General features: G+C 49.8%; 1 protein-coding gene across 5 annotated transcripts in view; it reads right to left on the reverse strand.

Moving 5' to 3' along the window:
- The window catches only part of CYFIP1 (cytoplasmic FMR1 interacting protein 1), a 99374-nt gene that overhangs the window by 66907 nt on the left and 11536 nt on the right, over positions 1-20931 (reverse strand). For 4 of the 5 annotated variants that reach the window (XR_016217739.1, XM_051822213.3, XM_051822214.3 and 1 more), the window contains one exon: positions 8-130. Coding sequence is in view for 4 of the 5 variants with exons in the window: in XM_051822213.3 (XP_051678173.1) it covers positions 8-124 (117 nt within the window). In the remaining variant the exon portion in view is untranslated. Of the gene's footprint in view, positions 1-7; positions 131-20931 lie in introns of those variants that run through there. The other variant, XM_089309607.1, reaches the window with a different exon arrangement.

Below are 20931 nucleotides of genomic sequence, written 5' to 3' on the forward strand. Positions count from 1 at the left end.
CACCCACCTGGTAGAGCAGTGAGGATGGCGGGGGCTCGATGCAGGGCTGCTGGTCGGGCAGAGGCAGCTCCTCCAGGAGGTCCACATTGGACAGCGCATCCTCCAGCGTCACCTGGGCCGCCATCCTGCGCTGGAACCAAACACAAAGCCACCTGTTCTGTGAGGATGGGGCACCCGGCATGGGCACTGACCCCCTTCTCTCTCTCCTGAGGGCACTGGGGGTGGCTGACAAGGTCACAGCTGGTGCCCCCGAGTCGGGTGTCTCTCTGAGGACAGTGCAACTCTCCCTCCTCCATGCTCACTGGGGCAGGCTCTCCTGGCCTTCTGTCATGGTGCAGCGGACACAGGGAGTCACACGGGCCATCATGTCCTGCCACCCTTCCCACGCTGGGGACACTTCCCTAGCTGCCAGTGCTGAGGGCTCCCTGGGAGGATCACAGAGGAGGGGCAGCACCTCTCCAACACCACGCACGCCCAGCACGGCACTGGAGAGGCACAGCAATGCTTTCCTGAACGCAGACCTGTCTGGTTGCACAGGCAGGCTAGGGGTGCAGGAACTACAGCATCACAGAGGGAGCCTGGAGAGGCTCGGCAAACCAAGGCGGTAGTCATTAGGAGGGGACGGAGCACGGACTCGGTGGCTAGTGGAGAGAGGCACCAAAGGAAGGGGGCGTCTTCTAAACACCTCTCCACACCTACTCCCCAGGTGGAGTCAGCAAGGTGCGGCCAGCTTTCAGCTGAGTCTGCTCCTGCCCTCATGGGACCTGGGAGGCAGCTCAGGCCCTGGATGGGACACGGGGGCAGCTCTGAGGTTCTGCGAGGAAAGAGCAGTAGGCGGGCTGGACAAGATGCAGAATACAAGGAGCCTTGGATTTGCTACTCCCAGCACGGGGCGCCAGACGCAAGCTCATGTGACCAGGTGACTGGAGAACCGAAACGGAAAGCCCCAAGGACACAGAAAGTCCCAGGGCCGTGTGGCAAGCAGGAAACTCAGAAGAGTGAGCTCACAAAGCCTCTCACGAGCTCCCAGGCCATCCTCAAGTGGCAGAGGCCTGGATCTGATCCTCTCCACACCCCAAGCCCTGAGACCACAGCTGTGGGTGGCACACAGGGGACAATGGCACTGCAGAGGCTGTGAAAATGGAATTGGGGCTGGCATTGTGGTGTAGCGTGTAAAGCTGCCGCCCACAACGCCGGGATCCCATATGGGCAATGGTTTGTGTCCTGGCTGCTCCCGAAAAGCAGTGGAAGATGACCCAAGTGTTTGGGTCCCTGCATCCACGTGGGAGACCTGGAAGAAGCTCCTGGCTTTGGCCTGGCCCAGTCCTGGCCATTGGGACCATCTAGGGAGTGAACCAGTGGACAGAAGATCTCTTTGTCTTTCTGTCTCTCCCTATCTCTCTGTAACTCTGACTTTCAAAGAGATAAATAAATCTGAAAAGAAAGAAAAGAGAGAAAGTGAGGAAGGGAGGAAGGGAGGAAATGGAATTGACACTGAGCTACAACTTGTGAAAGGCAAATCAGTCCTAAATCTAACCATGTGGCTAAAATGAAAATACTAACGTCCTCTTAGTATTTAAACAAGTCCCAGAGTGTCATATCACAATATCCAAATATGCAGCTGCAATCCAAATTACTCAGCACAGTAAGAATGAAGAATAATTCCACTCCTGTGGGAAGACAATCCTCAGACAGCAAGGGCGAAGCAACGTGAACTGCAATGATCTGCTGGCCCTGAGAGCACTGGCTGTGAAAACGCTGACCGTCACGACACCCCCAAATTTAGTGATGAACTCGAAAATCAGGAGAGCAAACCAAGCAAGACGTAAAGAGGAACCTCATGGCAATTTTGAACTAGAACATACAACACTGAAAATGTTAAAGCTCCCTACATGAGCCTCAGAGCAGAGGAAAAGATCCCATGAGCTTAAAGATGCAGCAATTCAAATCATTCCCTCTAAATACCAGAGAGGAAGAAAGACTGAAAATAAATAGAGAGAGCCTCAGGCACCTCTGAACAGGAGAAAAGGTCAATGCCAGTGGCGTCCGAGTGCAAGGAGAGGAAAAAGCCAGCACTGCTGAAAAACAGCTGAAAAAAATGACCACAAACTTCCCACACTGGAGACTTCAGCCCGCAGTCAAGAAGCTTTGCGGGGACAGGCATCTGGCACAGGGGTTAAGACGCCTACAGCCCACATCAGGGTGCCGGCTTCGCGTCCCAGCTCCCTTTCCAATTCCAGCTTCCTGCTAACGCACATCCTGGAAGGCAGCAGGTAATGGCTCAAGAACTTGGGTCCCTGCCACCACATGAGACCAAGATTGAGCTCCTGGCTCCTGGCTTTGGCCTTGCACAGTTCTGGCTGTTGCAGTTATTTGGGGAGTGGACTTGTAGATGGAAGATCTCTGTCTCTCCAAAAAAAAAAAAAAAAAACAAAAAAAAAAAAAAAAAAAAAAACACCAAACTCTGGACCCCAAACAAAATTACCTAAAGAAATCCGTACTAGACACATCATAGTCAAACTACTGAAAACTAAAGACAAAGAAAAAATATCTTTCAATAGGCCAGAGAAAGCGAGGGATATGCCTGTGGCCTCCACCTCTGGAGGTAGCCTGCACGCCGAGGCAGACTTGTTAAGCTGCACAGAGAAGAATCATCAGCCCAGAGTCCCACAGCAAAGTATGGACTCATTTCTCAGGAGTGAGAGTGAGGGTAAAACGAGGACATTCTCAGATGGAGGAAATCAGAATTTTTTTTTTTTTTTTTGACAGGCAGAGTGGACAGTGAGAGAGAGAGAAACAGAAAGGTCTTCCTTTGCCGTTGGTTCACCCTCCAATGGCCAGCGCACCGCGCTGATCCGATGGCAGGAGCCAGGTACTTCTCCTGGTCTCCCATGCGGGTGCAGGGCCCAAGCACTTGGGCCATCCTCTACTGCACTCCCGGGCCACAGCAGAGAGCTGGCCTGGAAGAGGAGCAACCGGGACAGAATCCAGCACCCCGACCGGGACTAGAACCCGGTGTGCCGGCGCCGCAAGGCGAAGGATTAGCCTAGTGAGCCACAGCGCCGGCCTAGGAAATCAGAATTCTCAGACCACAGCCTACATGAAGGGAAGTGATCCAGAAGGAAGGCTCGGACAAGTGACAGAAAGGAGAGACGGCTGAGAAACAGGACAGATCTTTTCCTCTACAACTCCTTAAAGATGTTTGGTGACTTCCTTGTAGTATGCTGATTAGATCACCACTTGTCACGCCAGCATCCAAGATCGGAGTGCTGGTTTGAATCCTAGCTGCTCTGCCTCTGATCCAGATCCCTGCTAATGCACCTGGGAAGACAGTGAAAGATGGTCCAAGTCCTTGGATTCCTGTCACCCACGTGGAAACCAGGAGGGAGCTCCTGACTCCTGGCTTCGGCCTGGCCCAGCCCTGGCTGCTGTGGCCATTTCGAGAGTGAATCAACAGACAAAAGATCGGCCAATTCTTTCTCTTCTGTCTTATTGCCTTTCAAATAAATTATTTTATTTTTTAAAAAAGGTGTTTGGTATAGGGCTGGCGCTGTGGCATAGCAGGTTAAAGCTCTGGCCTGAAGCACCAGTATCCCATATGGGCACCGGTTCTAGTCCGGGCTGCTCCACTTCCAATCCACCTCTCTGCTGTGGCCTGGGAAAGCAGTAGAAGATGGCCCAAGTCCTTGGGCCCCTGCACCCACGTGGGAGACCCGGAAGAAGCTCCTGGCTCCTGGCTTTGGATTGGCGCAGCTCCGGCCGTTGAGGCCATCTGGGGAGTGAACCAGAGGATGGAAGACCTCTCTGTTTCGACCTCTCTCTGTAATTCTGTCTTTCAAATAAATAAAATAAATCTTGAAAAAAAAAATGTTTGGTGGTCAAAAACAATAATTAAAACATTATCTGGGGGCCAGCACTGTGTTACAGTGGGTTAAAGCCCTGGCCTGCAGCATTGGCATACCATATAAGCCCCAGTTCAAGTCTCAGCTGCTCTACTTCCAATCCAGCACCCTGCTAATGCACCTGGGAAAGCAGTAGAAGATGGCCCAATAGCTTGGGTCCCTGCACCTGGGAGACCTGGAAGAAACTCCTGGCTCTGGATCAGCTCAGCTCTGGCCGTTGTGGTCATTTGGGGAGTGAACCAGCGGGTGGAAGACCTCCCTTTCTCTCTCTGGCTCTACCTCTCTCTACAACTCTCTTTCAAATAAATAAAATAGATCTTTTTAAAAAAGTAAAAAATTATCTGATGCGGTTTTCTGTGTACATAAATGTAAAATATATTCATAAGTATAAACTATATACATATATAATTATGAGATAAACAAAAGGCAACTCCAACACCGAGCTGTGGGATCCGATGCCGTCCTGGCAGGCAGCGTCAGGACTGAGCTGAACTGGAGGACCCCGGCTGGGTCTGCGGCAGACCTGGCGGCCTGCTTGCTGCAGGGGAGAAATCCCAGTGCCTTTGAGGTTACAGAAGTGTTCTGTGCTGGGCGTGACTGTGCAGCAGGAGGAAGTGAGTCTAAGCATGAGTTCATTTTTCCCAACACTCAGAGGGAGGTTACCTAAGGAGAACAAGCGTCAATTCCCCAAGAAGACAGAACAAATCGAAGGCAGTATGCACTTGCAGGAAGAGCTTCAAGCTACACCGAGCAAAGACGGACAGCACTGGCAGGAGGAACGGGGGACTCCAGCCTGCACGTGAGACTTCGACATCCCCCTCAGTGACTGACAGGAAAGCAGCAGAACGCAGGGCGCCTCAGCACCACCCACTGGGTCTCCCCGAGAGTCCTAGACAGGCCCCCACCCCACCACAGCAGAGGATCTGTTCTGCTGGTTTCCAACTTCAAATTTAAAACCTACAGAAACTTCTACAACGAGGCAGAGGCCTTTCTCCCTCTCTCATCACTGCATCCTATGCCACGCAGTCAAGAAAGCTGCAGGACAGCACAAAGCAGCTCTGGCTGGGTGCTGGTGTTAGGGGAACTGCTGGGGTTCTTTTTGTTTTGTTTTGTATTAAAAAAAAAAAAAAGATGAATAGATTGATCAATGTATAAGACACAGAGACAGAGATCTTCCATCTGCTGGCTCATTCCCCAAATGCCCACAGCAAAGCCGAGGGCCAGGAAGTCAATCCGGGTCTCCCACGTGGGAGGCAGGGACCCAGCCACTGCTTCCCCGATGCACCAGTAGGAAGCTGGATGGGAAGAGGTGGGGGTGGACTCGACCCAAGTACTCTGGGAGGGGATGCAGGCATCAAACCCGTGGCACCCACCCCGGAGCACTGCCTGCTCCGGAACTGCCGTTTCAACAAGCCATCGGTTCACTTACTTTGCAAACTGAAGGACTTTTAAAAAGAAAGATTTCAAAAGAAGACCAATCCTTGCTGTTCTTGCACGTCCCCAGGTGGATCACAGAGTCTCCAGAGCAGCCGTAACCATCGGTCAGTGAGAGAGCAGCCAGCAGTCTGAGCGTGGTGAGTGATTCCCACCACGGTGCACACCTCACTTGGCCACTCGATCCTGGGACCCCACGTGGGGTCAGGGGCTGCCAGTGGGATCATGGTAGCCCGGGTGGACTTCAGAGGAGCCAGGATGCATCAGGGGGCCACAGGCAGACACCAGGAGACTGCAGGTGGGCTTCAGCTAATGCCAGGTAGGCATCAAGGGAAGCCAGTGGGCTCATGGGACCCCAGGTGGATTTCAGAGGACGCCAGGAGAGCATCTGGGGATGCGAGGTGGGAATGTCAGGTAAGCATCAGGGGGTGGAGATTAACCTCAGGGGGCTGCAGGTAGGCATTAGGGGACCCCAGGTGAGCATCAAGGAATGACAGGTAGGCTCATGGGACCCCAGGGAGTACGGAGATCCTAGGCGGGCAGGAGGCCAAGGTTTAACACACTCCCTCATGCACACTCACGGGCTCAGCTGTGTGCATCGCCCTTCACTGCCACCGGGGGAACCCCTACCACCCAGAGGGGCCCTTCACCCCATTTTCCTGCACAGTGAGGATCCAAAGAAAGGGTAAGATGGCTTCTGTAAAACCTGTCACCACATGCTTCAAAACAAAGAATAATGAATAATAGAACTCTTTAAAAATAATAAATAGGATTTGATCATTTTCACTGCCCCCAGGCAGCGTGGGGGCAGGTGGGTGGGAAGAACGAGAAGTCTCTTGTGTCCTGCTGTTCCGTCAGGAGGGAGGAACAGGAACAGGGGCGCAGCGGTTCAGACGCCTGCGTCTCACATTAGAGTACCAACGTTCAATTCCCGCCTGCAGCTCCTGCGATGTAGCAGGTGATAGCCCCAGTAACTGGATTCCCGACACCCACACAGGAGACCCAGATTGAGTTCCTGGCTCCTGGCTTCAACCTAGCCCTTGCTGGGGCAAGTATGTGGGCAGTGAACCAGCAGGCGGAAGTTCTCTCTGTCTGCCTTTCAAATAAAATAAAATTAAAAAATAATTAAAAAAAAAAAAAAAGCAGTAACAGACCATTGGTCCTTGGGTAGCTCAACCAGGTCTCATAGACGAGAATGCAGGCTGCAAAAGCAACCTGCAGAACATAGAGCCGTGAGACTGACCTTCAACCTGGCAGTGAGGGCAGTGGCAGTAAATTAAAATGGAAAGGGGGAAAATGCAAGAGAGGAGAGTGTAAGGTGAGTGTGCGTGTGTGAGCGTACATGTGTTTCATAAGCCAGCGTCCCTGGGAGGACGGAGGCTTTCTCATCAGAGAACCAGCCACAGTCGTACAACAAAACAAAGGGGCAAAAGGAGGCAGGTGTCTGCAGCAAGGGGCGTCCCAGATGAGACTCAACGGAGGCTCAAGGGCAGGTTGCTGGGGAGGGGGCACCCATAGTCCACACCACCCAGATGGCCCCACACAGTCCCATGTCAGAGCAGTGTGGACACATCCACTCCCACTGGGCCTGCACATGATTTAGAATCTGAGGCATCTCTATCTCTCTCTTTCAAGTAAATAAAATAAATCTTAAAAAAAGTAAGTAAAAGAATAGGGCCAGTGCTATAGTGCAGCAGGTTAAGCTATGCCTGCGATGCCTCCATCAGATCAGAGGACCTGTTTGAGTCCTGGCTGCTCTGCTTCCAATCCAGCTGCTTGCTAGTGCATTTTGGAAAGCAATAAAAGATGGGCCAAGTACTTGGGCCCCTGCCACCCATGTGGGAGACCCAGATGGTGTTCCTGGCTCCTGGCTTTGGCCTGACCCAACCCAGGCCATTGCAGCCATTTGGGAAGTGAACCAGTAGATGGAAAACCTCTCTCAATCCCTCTGTTGTTCCCTCTCTCTGTCACTCTGCCTTTCCAATAAATCTTTAAAAATAGAAAAAGCAACTGAAGGCAGCCAGGGACTACAGGCCCCTGTGATGTCAGGCCCACAAAGCATGATGGGTGGTGTCCCGGAGCTGCTGCTGATGGGAGACACACAGGGCCACCTCCTCGCCACGACAGCCTCAGCCTGCACTGTCCACTAAGGCCACCCATAGGAGGATGCAGGCCACAGAGGGCCTTGTGCTTACAAGATTAAAGGAAAAATATCTTAACATGTATCTATTTTCTATCACCTTTTCTCTAGTCCTGGAAACAAACACAATCTAAGAACTTTCTGTTGGAGTAATTTCCCTGTAACTGGAGTAAGGACATTCGTCTACCACTAAGGATCACAAGTGAAGAGCAAGAGGAAGTGAGTACTAATTAAGGTCGGAACCCAGGACTGCACCAGCTGCAGGAGGGAGATCCACGTGGAGGCCCAGGTGTGAAAATCCAAAGTGGAACAGCTCAGAACAGGGACACTTTCTGGTTACTTCTGATTCCACAGCAGCCTCTAACTTTAAACCTTTTAATGTATCAAACATCTAAACCCATTGGTCTCATCCACCCATAACTATGAGCTCAGCACACAGTTTCAGACTCTATCGTCTGTACCAAGTTAAGGTCTTAACAAATCACTGTCCATGAAAACAGAAGTCAGATGGTTTTAACAGTCACGTGCTGCTCAACGGTGTTTCAGCCAACAACAGACTGTGTTTACAACAGAGGTCCCGGGGGCTTGTGCTGTGGCACAGTGGGTTAACGCCCTGGCCCAAAGTGCTGGCATCCCATATGGGCGCTGGTTCAAGTCCCAGCTGCTCCATTTCCCATCCAGCTCTCTGCTGTGGCCTGGGAAAGCAGAATATGGCCCAAGTCCTTGGGCCCCTGCACCCGCATGGGGGACCCATCGGAAGGTCCTGGCTCCTGGCTTCGGATCGGCCCAATTCCAGCCATTGCGGCCATGTGGGGAGTGAACCATCGGGTGGAAGACCGACCGACAGACAGACCTCCCTCCCTCCCTCCCTCCCCCCTCCATGTAATTCTGACTTTCGAATAAATAAATAAATCTTTATTAAAAAAAAAAAAACACAGAGGTCCCATAAGGAGGTTATGATAGAGCTGAAAGACCCCTATGGCAGGTGACGTCACAACTGTCGTAATGCCACAGCCCACTGCTTACATGTCTGCAGAGCTGCAGGCGTAAACAAGCCTACTGCACTGCCAGTCATGTCAAAGTGTAGCCCTGGCAATTACTTACAGTATACAATACTCGAGTAATAACCAATGACCACACTTTAATCCTCATTGTAGAATGTACCCCTACTTATCAAAAAAAAAAAAAAAGTTCACTGTGAAACAGTGTGCTGAGTGACAGCAGCAGCCTCAGACATGTTTATCACACCTCTTGATGGCCTCAAGAGGCCACGCTGAGTGACGGACTTCTGCCAGCCAGCTCTGGGAAGGACGTGCTATGACAGTCCCACGATGAAAACACGGCCCAACAGTGCATTTCTCAGAACACAGCCTCCATCATTAGGTGAAGCTTGGCTGTAGTATCACGCCGGGTGCACGCCTGTTAATAAATAATAAGCTTCCAAGGGCCAAGAACCAAACACAAGACAAAAGATGTGAGCGAGAAGGGGTGGCAGCCAACTCAGCTCATAAATGCGACCACAGCCCTGGCGGGGCAGGCGAGTACACGCAGCAGCAGCTGGCCTGCATCAAGAGGCTCCCTGGGCTCAGCAGCCCCTGCTCTGAGGAAGGCTGAGGTGTGGGAACACCACTCAAGCAAAGAGAACGGACAGGGTGACGCAGCTGGGGACTCAGGGGCCTGCTGGCCCAGCCCACACTGACCAGACGCAGGAGGCAGCACCACCATGCCTGCCCTGCACTGCCCAGGTAGCGGCGATGTCTGGAAACACAAACCAAGTGAGGGTCTTGTCTTTCCACAGGGACTAAAAGGAGTCATCTTTGCATCTGATAAACTAGAAACTGGCAGGCACTCAACATCAAAGTTAGCAAATGTGGCGAACCCACAATCCAGAAAATGCAGAACTGAGGGTGTCTCGCGCAGTTCCGACGCCCGTGCCAGCGGCGCACACGGCTGGCCTGGATGTCGGAAGCCAACCTGCATACCAAAATGGCCCGCACCATGAGGGGTGTTTGGCGAGAAACAGGGTCTTCCAAGCACGCCCACGCTGGTCATTTTTAAATTTTATACCTTGAACGTATTTTTTCTTGGTTGGTTACACAGCATAACAAAGACAAACTATGAAATGTTCCTGTTAATGATTGTTGAGACATGAGCTGATTTTCTTCGACTTCTACACGCAAATCATGGCACTTCCCAGAAAAGTGGAAACTTCCAATATTTTGTGCAATCTGTTCCCATGTAAGTTAAGTCATCTGAGGAAGAAGAGCATATTTTATTGAATTGTTCCTTCCCCTCCCACATGCTAAAAGACTGTGTTCTCCTGTATGGCCAAGCACCAAGCAGCGCCAGCATGGACTCCAGCTGGCTCCCCCGGATTAGGCAGGCGCTGATGGCTCCCACGTGGCAACAAGCCGCTGGGACCAGCCAGGCAGAGAGTCCACCGTTAAGACCCAAATCGCTGGGGCTGCTGTTGCGGTACAGCAAGTCAAGCCGCTGGTCGGGATGCCCACCTCCACTATTCAGAGCGCCTGGTTTAGTCCTGGCTCCTCTGCTTCTGGGCCAACTTCCTGCTGATGCACCTGGGAGGCAGCAGATGATGACCCAGGTACCTGGATTCCTGCCACTCACATGGGAGACACAAAGTTCCTGTTGCCTGCCTCTGGCCGGATCTGGCCCTGGCTATTGTAGGCTTTTGTAGAATGAACCAGCAGACAGAAGCTATCCCACTCTCTGCCTCTCTCTCTCTCCTTTGTCTCTCTGCTTTTTGAATAAATCCATAGATATTAGGAAAGAAGTCACCATCTTCAAGTCCAGCTTTACTACTGCGAAATTGTTTCTAATGCACAGAAGTTTCCAATTCTATTACTAAAAGCAGTAAGTCAAGACCAGCTCCAAAGACTGCCTCACAAAGAAACAAACGTCAGCTTAGCTTGAAAATCACAATAGCGAGAAGCTCAAGTCTGAAACGGAGTGCGTCAAGCAATCCTGAGTCTCTGAGAAGGAACTGCCTGGTCCCCATCTCAGTCTGCGGCTCCTATGGCCAGGCCAGGCTGCCTATGGTTCAGCTTCTCAAGACACAGCGGTCTCTCTACCTCCTGCAAGTCCCCTGCCTGGGCTTCCTGTCGCTGACCCCATGCAGCCTGACTGTCCCTGTCCAACCTGGATCTCTCCAAACCTTCCTTTTAATTCTTTATATATTTAAAATTTTATTTGAGAGATTACTCACAACAGCCAAGGCTGGATCAAGCTAAAACCAGAAGCTGGGAACGTGTCTAGGTTTCCCATGCAGGTGGCAGGATCCCAACCACTTGAGTCATCACCTGCAGCCTCCAAGTGTCTGCATGAACAGTAAACTGGAGTCTGGAGTGGAACCGGGACTCGAACCCAGGGACTCCGATACAGGACACAGGCATCTTAGGCAGCCCCTTAACCACTGGGCCAAACGCCGGCCCAACTGCACAAAGCACAACTCTGATCATCTCTGCTCCTGCTTACATTTCACTGACTTCCTCTACCTGCACCTATGGTTTCCAAACTAAGTCCTGTGGAAGCCAGGGTACCTCACGACGGCAAGGCAAAGCGGCTCTGCCTTTATTTTATACACTGAGATGCTCCCAAGGATTTGCGTGAAAAAGCTATTCTGATGCTAAAAAAAAAAAAAAAAAAAAGGCGACAATGAAGAAAAGGCAGAGAAAGGTCCAGCATTCCACAGGATAAAATCTCAATCACTCATTTAATAGCTAAGGGCCTTTCTAGCCCACCTCCGGCCACCCTCTTTCAACCGCTCTCCGCCTTCACACTCCCCCCACCACAACAAGCCCAGTGCTCTCACTGCCCCAGGCGGGGTCCTCTTTCAGGAAAATAAAAATTCGAAACATCTCCCACGGCCAAGCTCCTGGACCAGGTAAGACTCTTGCTGGTGCGAGGGGTTATTTTGCTCTGTGGTCTATGCAAAGAAACAACACGATTTTCTAATTCCAGAAGGCTTCCGGTGGTGCTGGCATTCTTTCATCTTTCACACAGAGTCCAATGCCTGATTAAGAGACACAAAGGGAAGACAACGGTATTTGCAGCTCAGCTAATTTTTTTCTGCTAGAACAGACCCTACTACAGTCTTGGGGGCCTGGGAGAGTGGTTACACCATAGAGGGGGGTGCTACAAGCTCCAGACTAGACAAGGGATCCCCATTCACAGACAGGGCAGCTGACTGTGGAGGGGCCCAAGGGGTCTGCCATGTGCGGCCACCCTGAGCCAGCATGGGCTGGTGCCCACCTGGGTGAGCCAATAGCGCCAGTGCTCTGCTCAGGCGGCCAAGCATGCAGTGGTGTGCCAGGCACCACCCCGGGCCCTGGCAAAGTAACTCGACTGTTGGTCCTTGTGGCTGGGATTCTCAGCCTTCTCTGATCCCTGACGCTGGAAAGGGAGGCAGCTGCCTGTCACCCACCTGAGCATGTCTCGGCGTCTTGACAGACCACGGATCTGCTGGATTTTAGCTAGAGGGTGAGAAACGAGTCTTGCAGACGATCAAGCACCTTCATGGGCACCAAGGGTCCTGCTGTCAGGCTGCTTAGGCCAGAAACAGCACCAGCCTCCGTGTCTTCCTCCCCGTGGGCCAAGGAATCCAATGGCTGCCACAGAGTCAGGCAGCCCAGGCCCTCAGGCACCCCACCTTGGCTGGCCCATGCCTGCAGCGTCCCTGGCACCTCTCAGAAGAGCATCCCTGGGCTGTGCAGCAGGCCGGAGGGACTTAGAGGAGAAGTGCTTCCCAAGTGAGCTAGAATCCCGCTTCCCGCATCCCACCGCATCGCTAGTTCTTGAGAACCGCGGGACAGGGTGTCAGGTCGCTAAGCCGTCCTTTCACTGAGCCCACGCAAACATTCCTCGTTAGAGTAACGCCTGTGCAGTCGGAGCCACTGAAGAAGGAAGCAAAACCAGAGAGGCCCACGCATGACAACAGCCCGACGTCACCATTCCTGGGCAGCACAGGTCAGTGCAGGTCTTCAGGTGATGTTATCCTGCTGGCGCATCCCAAGCGGGGTTCTCAGGTTGTACTACTGTCTTTAAAGCTGCAGGTGGATCCAGGCCATGTGCCCTCCCCACGGGGTCCCACTGACACGCAAGGGTCTTTCCCCAGCACCACGCCTCACCACAGTCTCCAGGCATCACTCTCATGTTCACAGCGTAGTGAGCGAAAGAGGACCTAAATGTTCACTGAATTTGCAGTCCTTTTATTGTCACGGAGGTTAAATGCTTTTCGCACAGTAGCCAGCTCATGTTGCTTCCTGGGTAACTTGGCAGCTCAGGTAGTCTGCCTGTTAAATCCTTCGGAATCCTGGAATCTTCTTCATCCATTTACGAGGCACTTGCTACAGCTATGATGCTGCGGAACGTTTCCCAGGTCAAGTTCCTGGTTTTCATGTTGCTCAGTGTTTCTCTCCTGGAAACCTAGGCTTTGGCTTTACTATATACGACACTTTTCAGCCTTTTATTGGAATTTCCTCTTTCACTTCTAAATTTACCAAGTAGGAAGAGCTCTGGCTGCCCAGGCCCAGGGAAGGAAGCTGTTTCTAATCAAAGCCCCAGTCTCAGCGAACTGCTGTCTCCACCATCAGAAAGCAAGCAATCGCCTATGCGATAAATAGCTAAGGCAACGGGCCCTCTCGGAGAACTACTTTCAAAGTAATACGGGGGCCGGCACTGCGGCGTAGCCTGCTGTGCCAGCATCCCATGTGGGCACAGGTTTGAGTCCCGGCTGCTCTACTTCCGATCCAGCTCTCTGCTATGGCCTGGGAAAGCAGTGGAAGATGGTCCAAGTGCTTGGGCCCCTGCACCTGCGCAGGAGACCTGGAAGAAGCTTCTGGCTCTTGGCTTTGGATCAGCGCAGCTCCAGCTGCTGCAGCCATCTAGAGAGTGAACCAGTAGATGGAAGACCTCTCCCTCTCTCTCTGCCTCTGCCTCTCTGTAACTATGGCTTTCAAATAAATATATCTTAAAAAATGATAATACTTGAGATTCATAAAAAGGTCATGAACTCAGTGGTATACCTTTTACGAGATCTCAGATATATAATAACTCTTACACCTCATTCACTCTCAACTTAAAGAATTGTATTTAATAATACTAAAGACATGAGAATCATATGACAACTACATTTTCTTTGGGACTAACAGCCAAAAGAAATGCAAGTTGCATACAAAAGAGATACCTGCACTCGCACAATGGTTGCAGCATTATTCACAACAGTCAATACAGGAAATCAACCCAGGTTCCCATCAACAGACAAATGGATAAAGAAGATGTGGTATATATACACAAGGGACTATTATTCAGCCATAAAAAAGAATGAAATCCTAACACTTACATCATGTTGAACGGAACTGAAGATCATTACAGTAAGTGAAATATGTGAGCTACAGGACAAATACTGCATGACCTCTTACAAGTGGAAGTTACAAAAATACATTTGGGACCGCCATTGTGGTACAGCCAGTAAAGCCGTCACCCGCAATGCCGGCATCCCATAAGGGTGCTGGTTCTTGTCCGAGCTGCTCCGCTTCTGATCCAGCTCCCTGCTTGTGGCCTGGGAAAAGCAGTGGACAATGGCCCAAATGTCTAGACCTCTGCCACTCGTGTGAGAGACATGGATGAAGCTCCTGTCTCCTGGCTTCAGCCTGGCCCAGCACCAGCCAATGCAATCTGGAGATTGAACTAGCAGAAGGAAGATCTCTCCTCTGTCTCTCCAAACTTTCAAAATAAATAAATAAATCTTTTAAAAATATACATTTACTTGATCTGTATCTATATGTTCAGTCTGAATTTAAATTAGGGGTTACTAGAAGCTTGTAAATGTGAGGTTTGGGAGGATGCAAGAGGTTGGATAGTGGGTTCCAAAACACAGTGCAGGGCCGGCGCTGCGGCTCACTAGGCTAATCCTCCGCCTAGCGGCGCCGGCACACCGGGTTCTAGTCCCGGTTGGGGCGCCGGATTCTGTCCTGGTTGCCCCTCTTCCAGGCCAGCCCTCTGCTGTGACCAGGGAGTGCAGTGGAGGATGGCCCAGGTGCTTGGGCCCTGCACCCCATGGGAGACCAGGAGAAGTACCTGGCTCCTGCCATCGGATCAGCGCGGTGCGCCGGCCGCGGCGGCCATTGGAGGGTGAACCAACGGCAAAAGGAAGACCTTTCTCTCTGTCTCTCTCACTGTCCACTCTGCCTGTCAAAAAACAAACAAACAAAAAAAAAAAAAAACAAAAACAAAAAAAACCACAGTGTAGTGAATGTCACAGGCTCTGGGTTTTGTAGCAGTGTGACAACTACAGTACAGTGTTATATTCTAGATAAAGAAATAGGATGAGCAGAGGAGCTGGTAGGCTTCAAACACAATGAAAACACAAGGGAATGGAAAGGCTAGTTACCTGGAGTGATAGGTTTATGCAGTGTATTTGTGTTGAAATACTGTATTGTGCTCCTGAAAAAATGTACAAGTATTGGGACCAGCACTGTGGTGCAGAGGGTTAAACCACCAGCAGTGCTGGCATCCCATATGAATAGCAGTTCAAGTCCCAGCTGCTCCACTTCTGACCCAGCTCTCTGCTAATGTGTCTGGGAAAGCAATGGAAGATGGCCCAAGCATTTGGGCCCCTGCCACCCACGTGTAAGACCCAGATGGAGTTCCAGGTTCCTGGCTTTGGCTTCTCTCAGGCATGAGCTTGCAGCCATCTGGGGAGTGCACCAGTGGGTGGAAGATCAATCAATCAATCTCTCTCTCTCTCTCTTTATACATAACTCTGCCTTTCAAATAAAATAAATCATTTAAAAAATAAGCATTAAGAAAATTAAAAAAAAAAAAAAAGAGAACCCACTATTGCCATGACATGGCTGAATCCTGCTTGTGATCCACCGCATGCCTCACACCCAGCCCTGTCCCCTTTGGGCATCGATACCCTGCTTTCTTTATACAGGCTGTATCTCATCTATACAGATTCTTTAAAGCCTAGGATTTATAAAAGGGGCATTGTGGTATAGTAAACATAGTCATCTGACTTGTTCACTGCTCTTTTACTGCTAATACGCATCTATACTGTCCCAAGGTGCTCCACAAGTGCCGTTTTGATGGGTGTCCACTATTCCACTGAACACACAGGCCTCAGTCTACAGGCCCAGTCCCTGTCAATCAGCAGTCACTGAGGCTACTGACAGAGACTTGGCTAGCACGAGCTGTGTGGGACCTTCTTGTACTTTCATACATATGCAATACATTCTCTAGGCAGCGGTCAGAAAGCTTTTTCTATAAAGGGCCATAGGCAGTAACTGTATGGCGGGTATACTGAGTATCTCTTATCTGAAATGCTTGAGATCACAAGCGTTTCATATTTTGGATTTTCTTCAAATTCTCAAATATCTGCATTTACATAATTTGGGGATGGGACCCAAGTCTCATTTATGTTTCATATTGTGTATACTTCCAAAAGTTCATAGAAAGCAAAACTAAAAGATGAGTATTTTGCTGCAAAGAAAATTTTTAAAATAATTTATTAATACATTAGATTCTCATTGTCAGAACAAATGTATGAAAATTACAACACAATTTTTATCAAATCTCATGTCAGTGTGATATTAACACAAAGAGAACAGAGCCAATGTAGTTCATAGATACAATTCTAAGAACATAATGATACTTCCTTTTTCTCTTTTATTAAAAAAATCTTCTCTATAGATATTAACTATCACAAAAAAGAGAAAATGTCTTTTTGTGTCTGGCTTATCCTATTTGGCATAATGATCTCAAATTTCATCTATCTTGTTGGTACAAATTTTAAAATCCATCTTTTCATAAGTCAAATTTTCTATAAACCTTTTTAAACGTTTTAATTATTAAGAACTGAGAGACAGAGACACATGAATAGAGATTTTCTATCTGCTGGTTCACTACCCCACAGCTTACAACAGCCAGGGTTGGGCCTGACTGAAACAGGATCCCTGAACCCAATCTGGGTCTCTTAATTGGTGGCAGGGACCCAGGTGCATAAGCTACCACCTGCTGCTCTCCAGGGTGCACATCCGCAGGCAGCTGCAGCCCGAGGCAGAGCTAGGACTTGAACCCTGGCACTCTGGTATAGGATGCAGGCATCATAATCACTGTGCCAAACCTTTTGAAGACCCTTCCATACACCTTTTACCACAGCTTGAAGGTAATTTTATACAGTATTTTTTTTTAGTGTGCTTGAGTTTTGACTTCAGTCCACCACATGAGGTCAGTCACGATTGCTGCTCAAAATAATTTCAATTTTCGAATATTTCAGACATTCAGATTAGAGATGCTCAACTTGTATGGAAAAAACATCCTTATTCTTAGGAAACATACATGGAAATGTTTAGGGATAAAGGGTTTCAAACTGATGAAGGGAAGTTGTGTTTTTTGTATTATTTCTATTTTTGCAATGGTTTATAAGTTTGAAATTATTTCAAAAGAGAAGAAATGAAAAATCCTTTTGAAACTTTTTGTGGCCATAGGAAAAAAGGAATTTAAAATGTTCAAAACAGACTAGCAAACCTCCTTGAAGTGTGTTTTAATTGTTCTTCATTACTACAAAACATGGTTAAATCAGACACCGGCATCCACTGCAGTGAAACACATCTTTCCAACCAGAGCCCTGGAAATGTACGTATCTGCCCAGAGGAAGGCTTTGCCTAGAGTCCCACACACTACAGTTTATGAGTTAGAAGTGCGGTCCTCACTGTGGGGATATAAAGGGGTGGTAGAACCTTGAAGAGGAGGGGCTACAGAGGGATAATTAGGGAGCTTTACCCTTGGAAGCAATGATCAGTTCTCATGGGACCCTGGTTAGGTTCCCTGAGAGCAGATTGTTCTAAAGGCCCCAGCAGGGCCCCCTCCCGCTCTTCGGTTTCCTGTCTCACCACGGTGCCATCATCATGAGGTCCTTATCAGTGCCAAGCAGCAGCTGGCGCTCCAGGACTGTGAGCTAATCAATCTCTTTTCTGTACAAATTACCTAGCCTAAGAATGCTTCTAACAGATGTCAGTGATAATGACGGGGCCAAGTTCCACCTAACAAACTGTTACCGCGGCATCGTGTCCCCTTCCCACCAAGTTCACGTGTGGAAGCCAAACCCCCAGCTTCTCAGAATGCATGGTATCTGGGGACAGGGTTTTTACAGAGGTGACTGTTAAAATGAGGCTGTTAGGGTAGGCCTAGATATGACGTAAGAAGAAAAATCCGGACACAGCATGCAGAGAAACCCGCCCTGCCCAGACCCTGTTCCCGGACTTCCAGCCTCCAGCGGTGTGAGAAAACAAATGTCACTTGCTAAGCCACCCAGTCTCTGCCTGGGAATGGCTGCCCTAGCAAACCAATATGCAAACCATTAGGAAAGTTTGTTCCTATGGGGACCGAAGAGGAAACAGGTATGGAGACAGCCCAGCCGACCACAGGGAAGACGACGCCACGCTGAGGGTTCTGAGCTAACAACCCGCACCCACTGCACTCATCAGGAACGGCCCTGCAGGAGACAGACACCCTAGGGACGGGGCACACAGTCAGAAATGACCCGGATATGAAAACTTTCCCCCAAATCACTTCCGCTTCTTCCCCTCTCCATTGGGGGGTGAGGGAGCAAACAGCAACAAATCTGATAAAAGGTTAAAGGAGAACTACGAGTAATTATGCATAATTCAGACTTTTCCAAGCAATCTGAAACCTGGGGGAAAAACCCGGCTCTGACACGCAGCTCAGGGACAGCGCTGGGCACAGAGCACTGTGGCCCCTTCCCAGGAGCGGCCGGACTGCAATCAGCGGGTCACCACCTGTGCCTAAAGCTTGGCGAGTCCTGCCTGAGAGTAAGGACGGCTTGGAGAGACCCCGGCTGCGCCCTGCTGGCCGAGGAGCTTAGGATGGGTGTCTTGGTTCGAGTCTGTGGCTCCCGCAGCTCAGGCATGGGTGACAGGAGTAGCGCTGTCCCGCCAGCAGCCAGCTCCGATCTTCCTAAAGGAAGTCACGAAGCGCACAGAGTGGGATATGCACTCTTGGCTCACTTTGGAGTAATACACCTGCTACGGGTACAAAGCTAGAATACATGGGCACCTAAGCCATTCACGCCAAAGCGAATGGAAAGCCGGGCACCAGGCTACACGCTGCTGAGACCTGCTGAGGCCCTCAGGCCTGCCCACCACCCCTGGCTGTGCGTGCCAAGCTGAACCACAGCCAACAGGTGACCGACCACACACGTCTGCCTTCCTACCTGAACCTGGGCAGAAGGAGGCAATTCAGAGTGTCAGAGGCTTGACATTGTTCATAGGACCAATTGCACACACTCAGGAGGTAAGCCCAAAACAGGTGACTAAAGTCCAAAGTGACAGACGGCAGACGCTCCCGGCATAACCATCTGCCAGGGAGGCACAGAAGTACAGGGTAGAAAGTCCTGTCTCTGGCCGGCGCTGCGGCTCACTAGGCTAATCCTCCGCCTTGCGGCACCGGCACACCGGGTTCTAGTCCCGGTCAGGGCGCCGGATTCTGTCCGGGTTGCCCCTCTTCCAGGCCAGCTCTCTGCTGTGGCCCGGGAGGGCAGTGGAGGATGGCCCAAGTGCTTGGGCTCTGCACCCCATGGGAGACCAGGAGAAGCACCTGGCTCCTGGCTTCGGATCAGCACGATGCGCCAGCTGCAGCGCGCCGGCTGCGGCGGCCATTGGAGGGTGAACCAACGGCAAAGGAAGACCTTTCTCTCTGTCTCTCTGACTGTCCACTCTGCCTGTCAAAAAATAAAAAAAAAATAAAAAATAAAAAAAAAGTCTGTACCCCACACAGTAAGCACAGGAGGCAGTACTCTAAAGTACAAATTGCTAAGAGAGAAAACAACAATTAATTACCCCTTGTGATGGCTACTTTTACATGTCAATTTGACTAAGCTGTGGTACCCAGTTTTGGGTCAAACTCCAGTCCAGATGTTGCTGTGAAGGAATTTTTCAGATAAGCTTAAAGTTTAAGTCTGTAGACTCTAAGTATAGCAGATACTATACCCAGCATAATATCTAATTGAAGGCCTTAAGAATAAAAACAGGGCTGGATGTGGCACAACAGGTTAAGCCACTGCCTGTGATGCTGGCATCCCATATGAGTACCAGTTCAAGTCCTGGCTGCTCCACTTCTGATCCAGCTCCCTGCTAATGGGCCTGGGAAAACACTGGAAGATGGCCCAAGTGCTTAGACCCCTGCTACCCATGTAGGAGACCTGGATGGAGCTCTGGCCACTTAGGGAATGAACTAGCAGTTAGAAGACCTCCATAGCTCTCTCTCCCTCTCTATAACTTTGCCTTTCAAATACATACATACATACATACATAGAACCAGCTTGAGCAAGTCAAGGTTTGGACAAGGATTCAAACACAAAGTTGATCCTCACACCACTTGTCAGTTGGATCTGTATGGTTCTTCAGAGCAAAGCGTGCCCCTTCCTGTGACTATCTTAAAGGACAACACTCATTCCCACTGTCCCGGTCAGGACAACATGAGCAGAAGAAGCAATCTCAAAGACTCTGCACTTAAAATTCTGGCTACAAAATCAAGTTCCAAGATAGAACCCACTGTTTTCGCATTGGTTTTTTTCTCCTGTAGACCAAAGTATCTCCATGTGTTGAGGAGACAGCAAGGAACAGGGCATGGCCTTTGCTATTTAAGTACCTAAGACATAAATAAAAATCACAGGGACCAGTGTTGTGCAGGTAAAGCCACCGCCTACAACACACGAGTACCAGCTCAAGTCCCTGCTCCTCCACTTCTGATCCAGCTTCCTGCTAATGTGCCTGGGAAAGCAGCAGCAGATGGTCCAAGTGCTTGGGCCCCGGTCCCCATATGGGAGACCAGGATGGAGTTAGACTCCTGGCTTTGGCCTGGCCCAGCTCTAGCCATTGCAGCCATTTGGGGAGTGAATCAGTAGATGGAAGATTTCTTTCTTTCTGTATTTCCCTTTCTCTCTGTAAATCTGTCTTTCAAATGAATAAGTCTTTTAAAAAAATAAAATAAAAATCACCAATATGCTGGTTTCAAGGTCACAGTAGCTATCACTATAAATCTGTCTCATCTACAATTGAAAAATCTGGTGAAGTTCAAGGCCCATCATTTCTGTACCCCACAGCCATGCATACAAGACAGCAGTCATGAAGAAGTTGGATAGGAGAACAAGGTAAATGAATGCTCAATGAACTTCTACTGAACACAAATGCACACCAGGCTTAAAACCAATAAAGACAAAATAAGAACATGTTCCGAGAGGCCTTAAATGCAAAAAATTCATGCAAATGCAAATCTTCTACCTGGAATTCTCCTATTAGGTAACTTGAAGTCAGGCCAGAGCTGCCATGTTTAAGCCCCTACTTGTAGCCATAAGATCTACAGATACAAGAGAACAAATGTAAAAACAGTAGGTTTAAATCCTACCATATAAAA

Source organism: Oryctolagus cuniculus, chromosome 12 (assembly GCF_051225735.1).
Source record: "Oryctolagus cuniculus isolate XC-2025 breed Fujian yellow rabbit chromosome 12, ASM5122573v1, whole genome shotgun sequence".
Lineage (NCBI taxonomy): Eukaryota > Metazoa > Chordata > Mammalia > Lagomorpha > Leporidae > Oryctolagus > Oryctolagus cuniculus.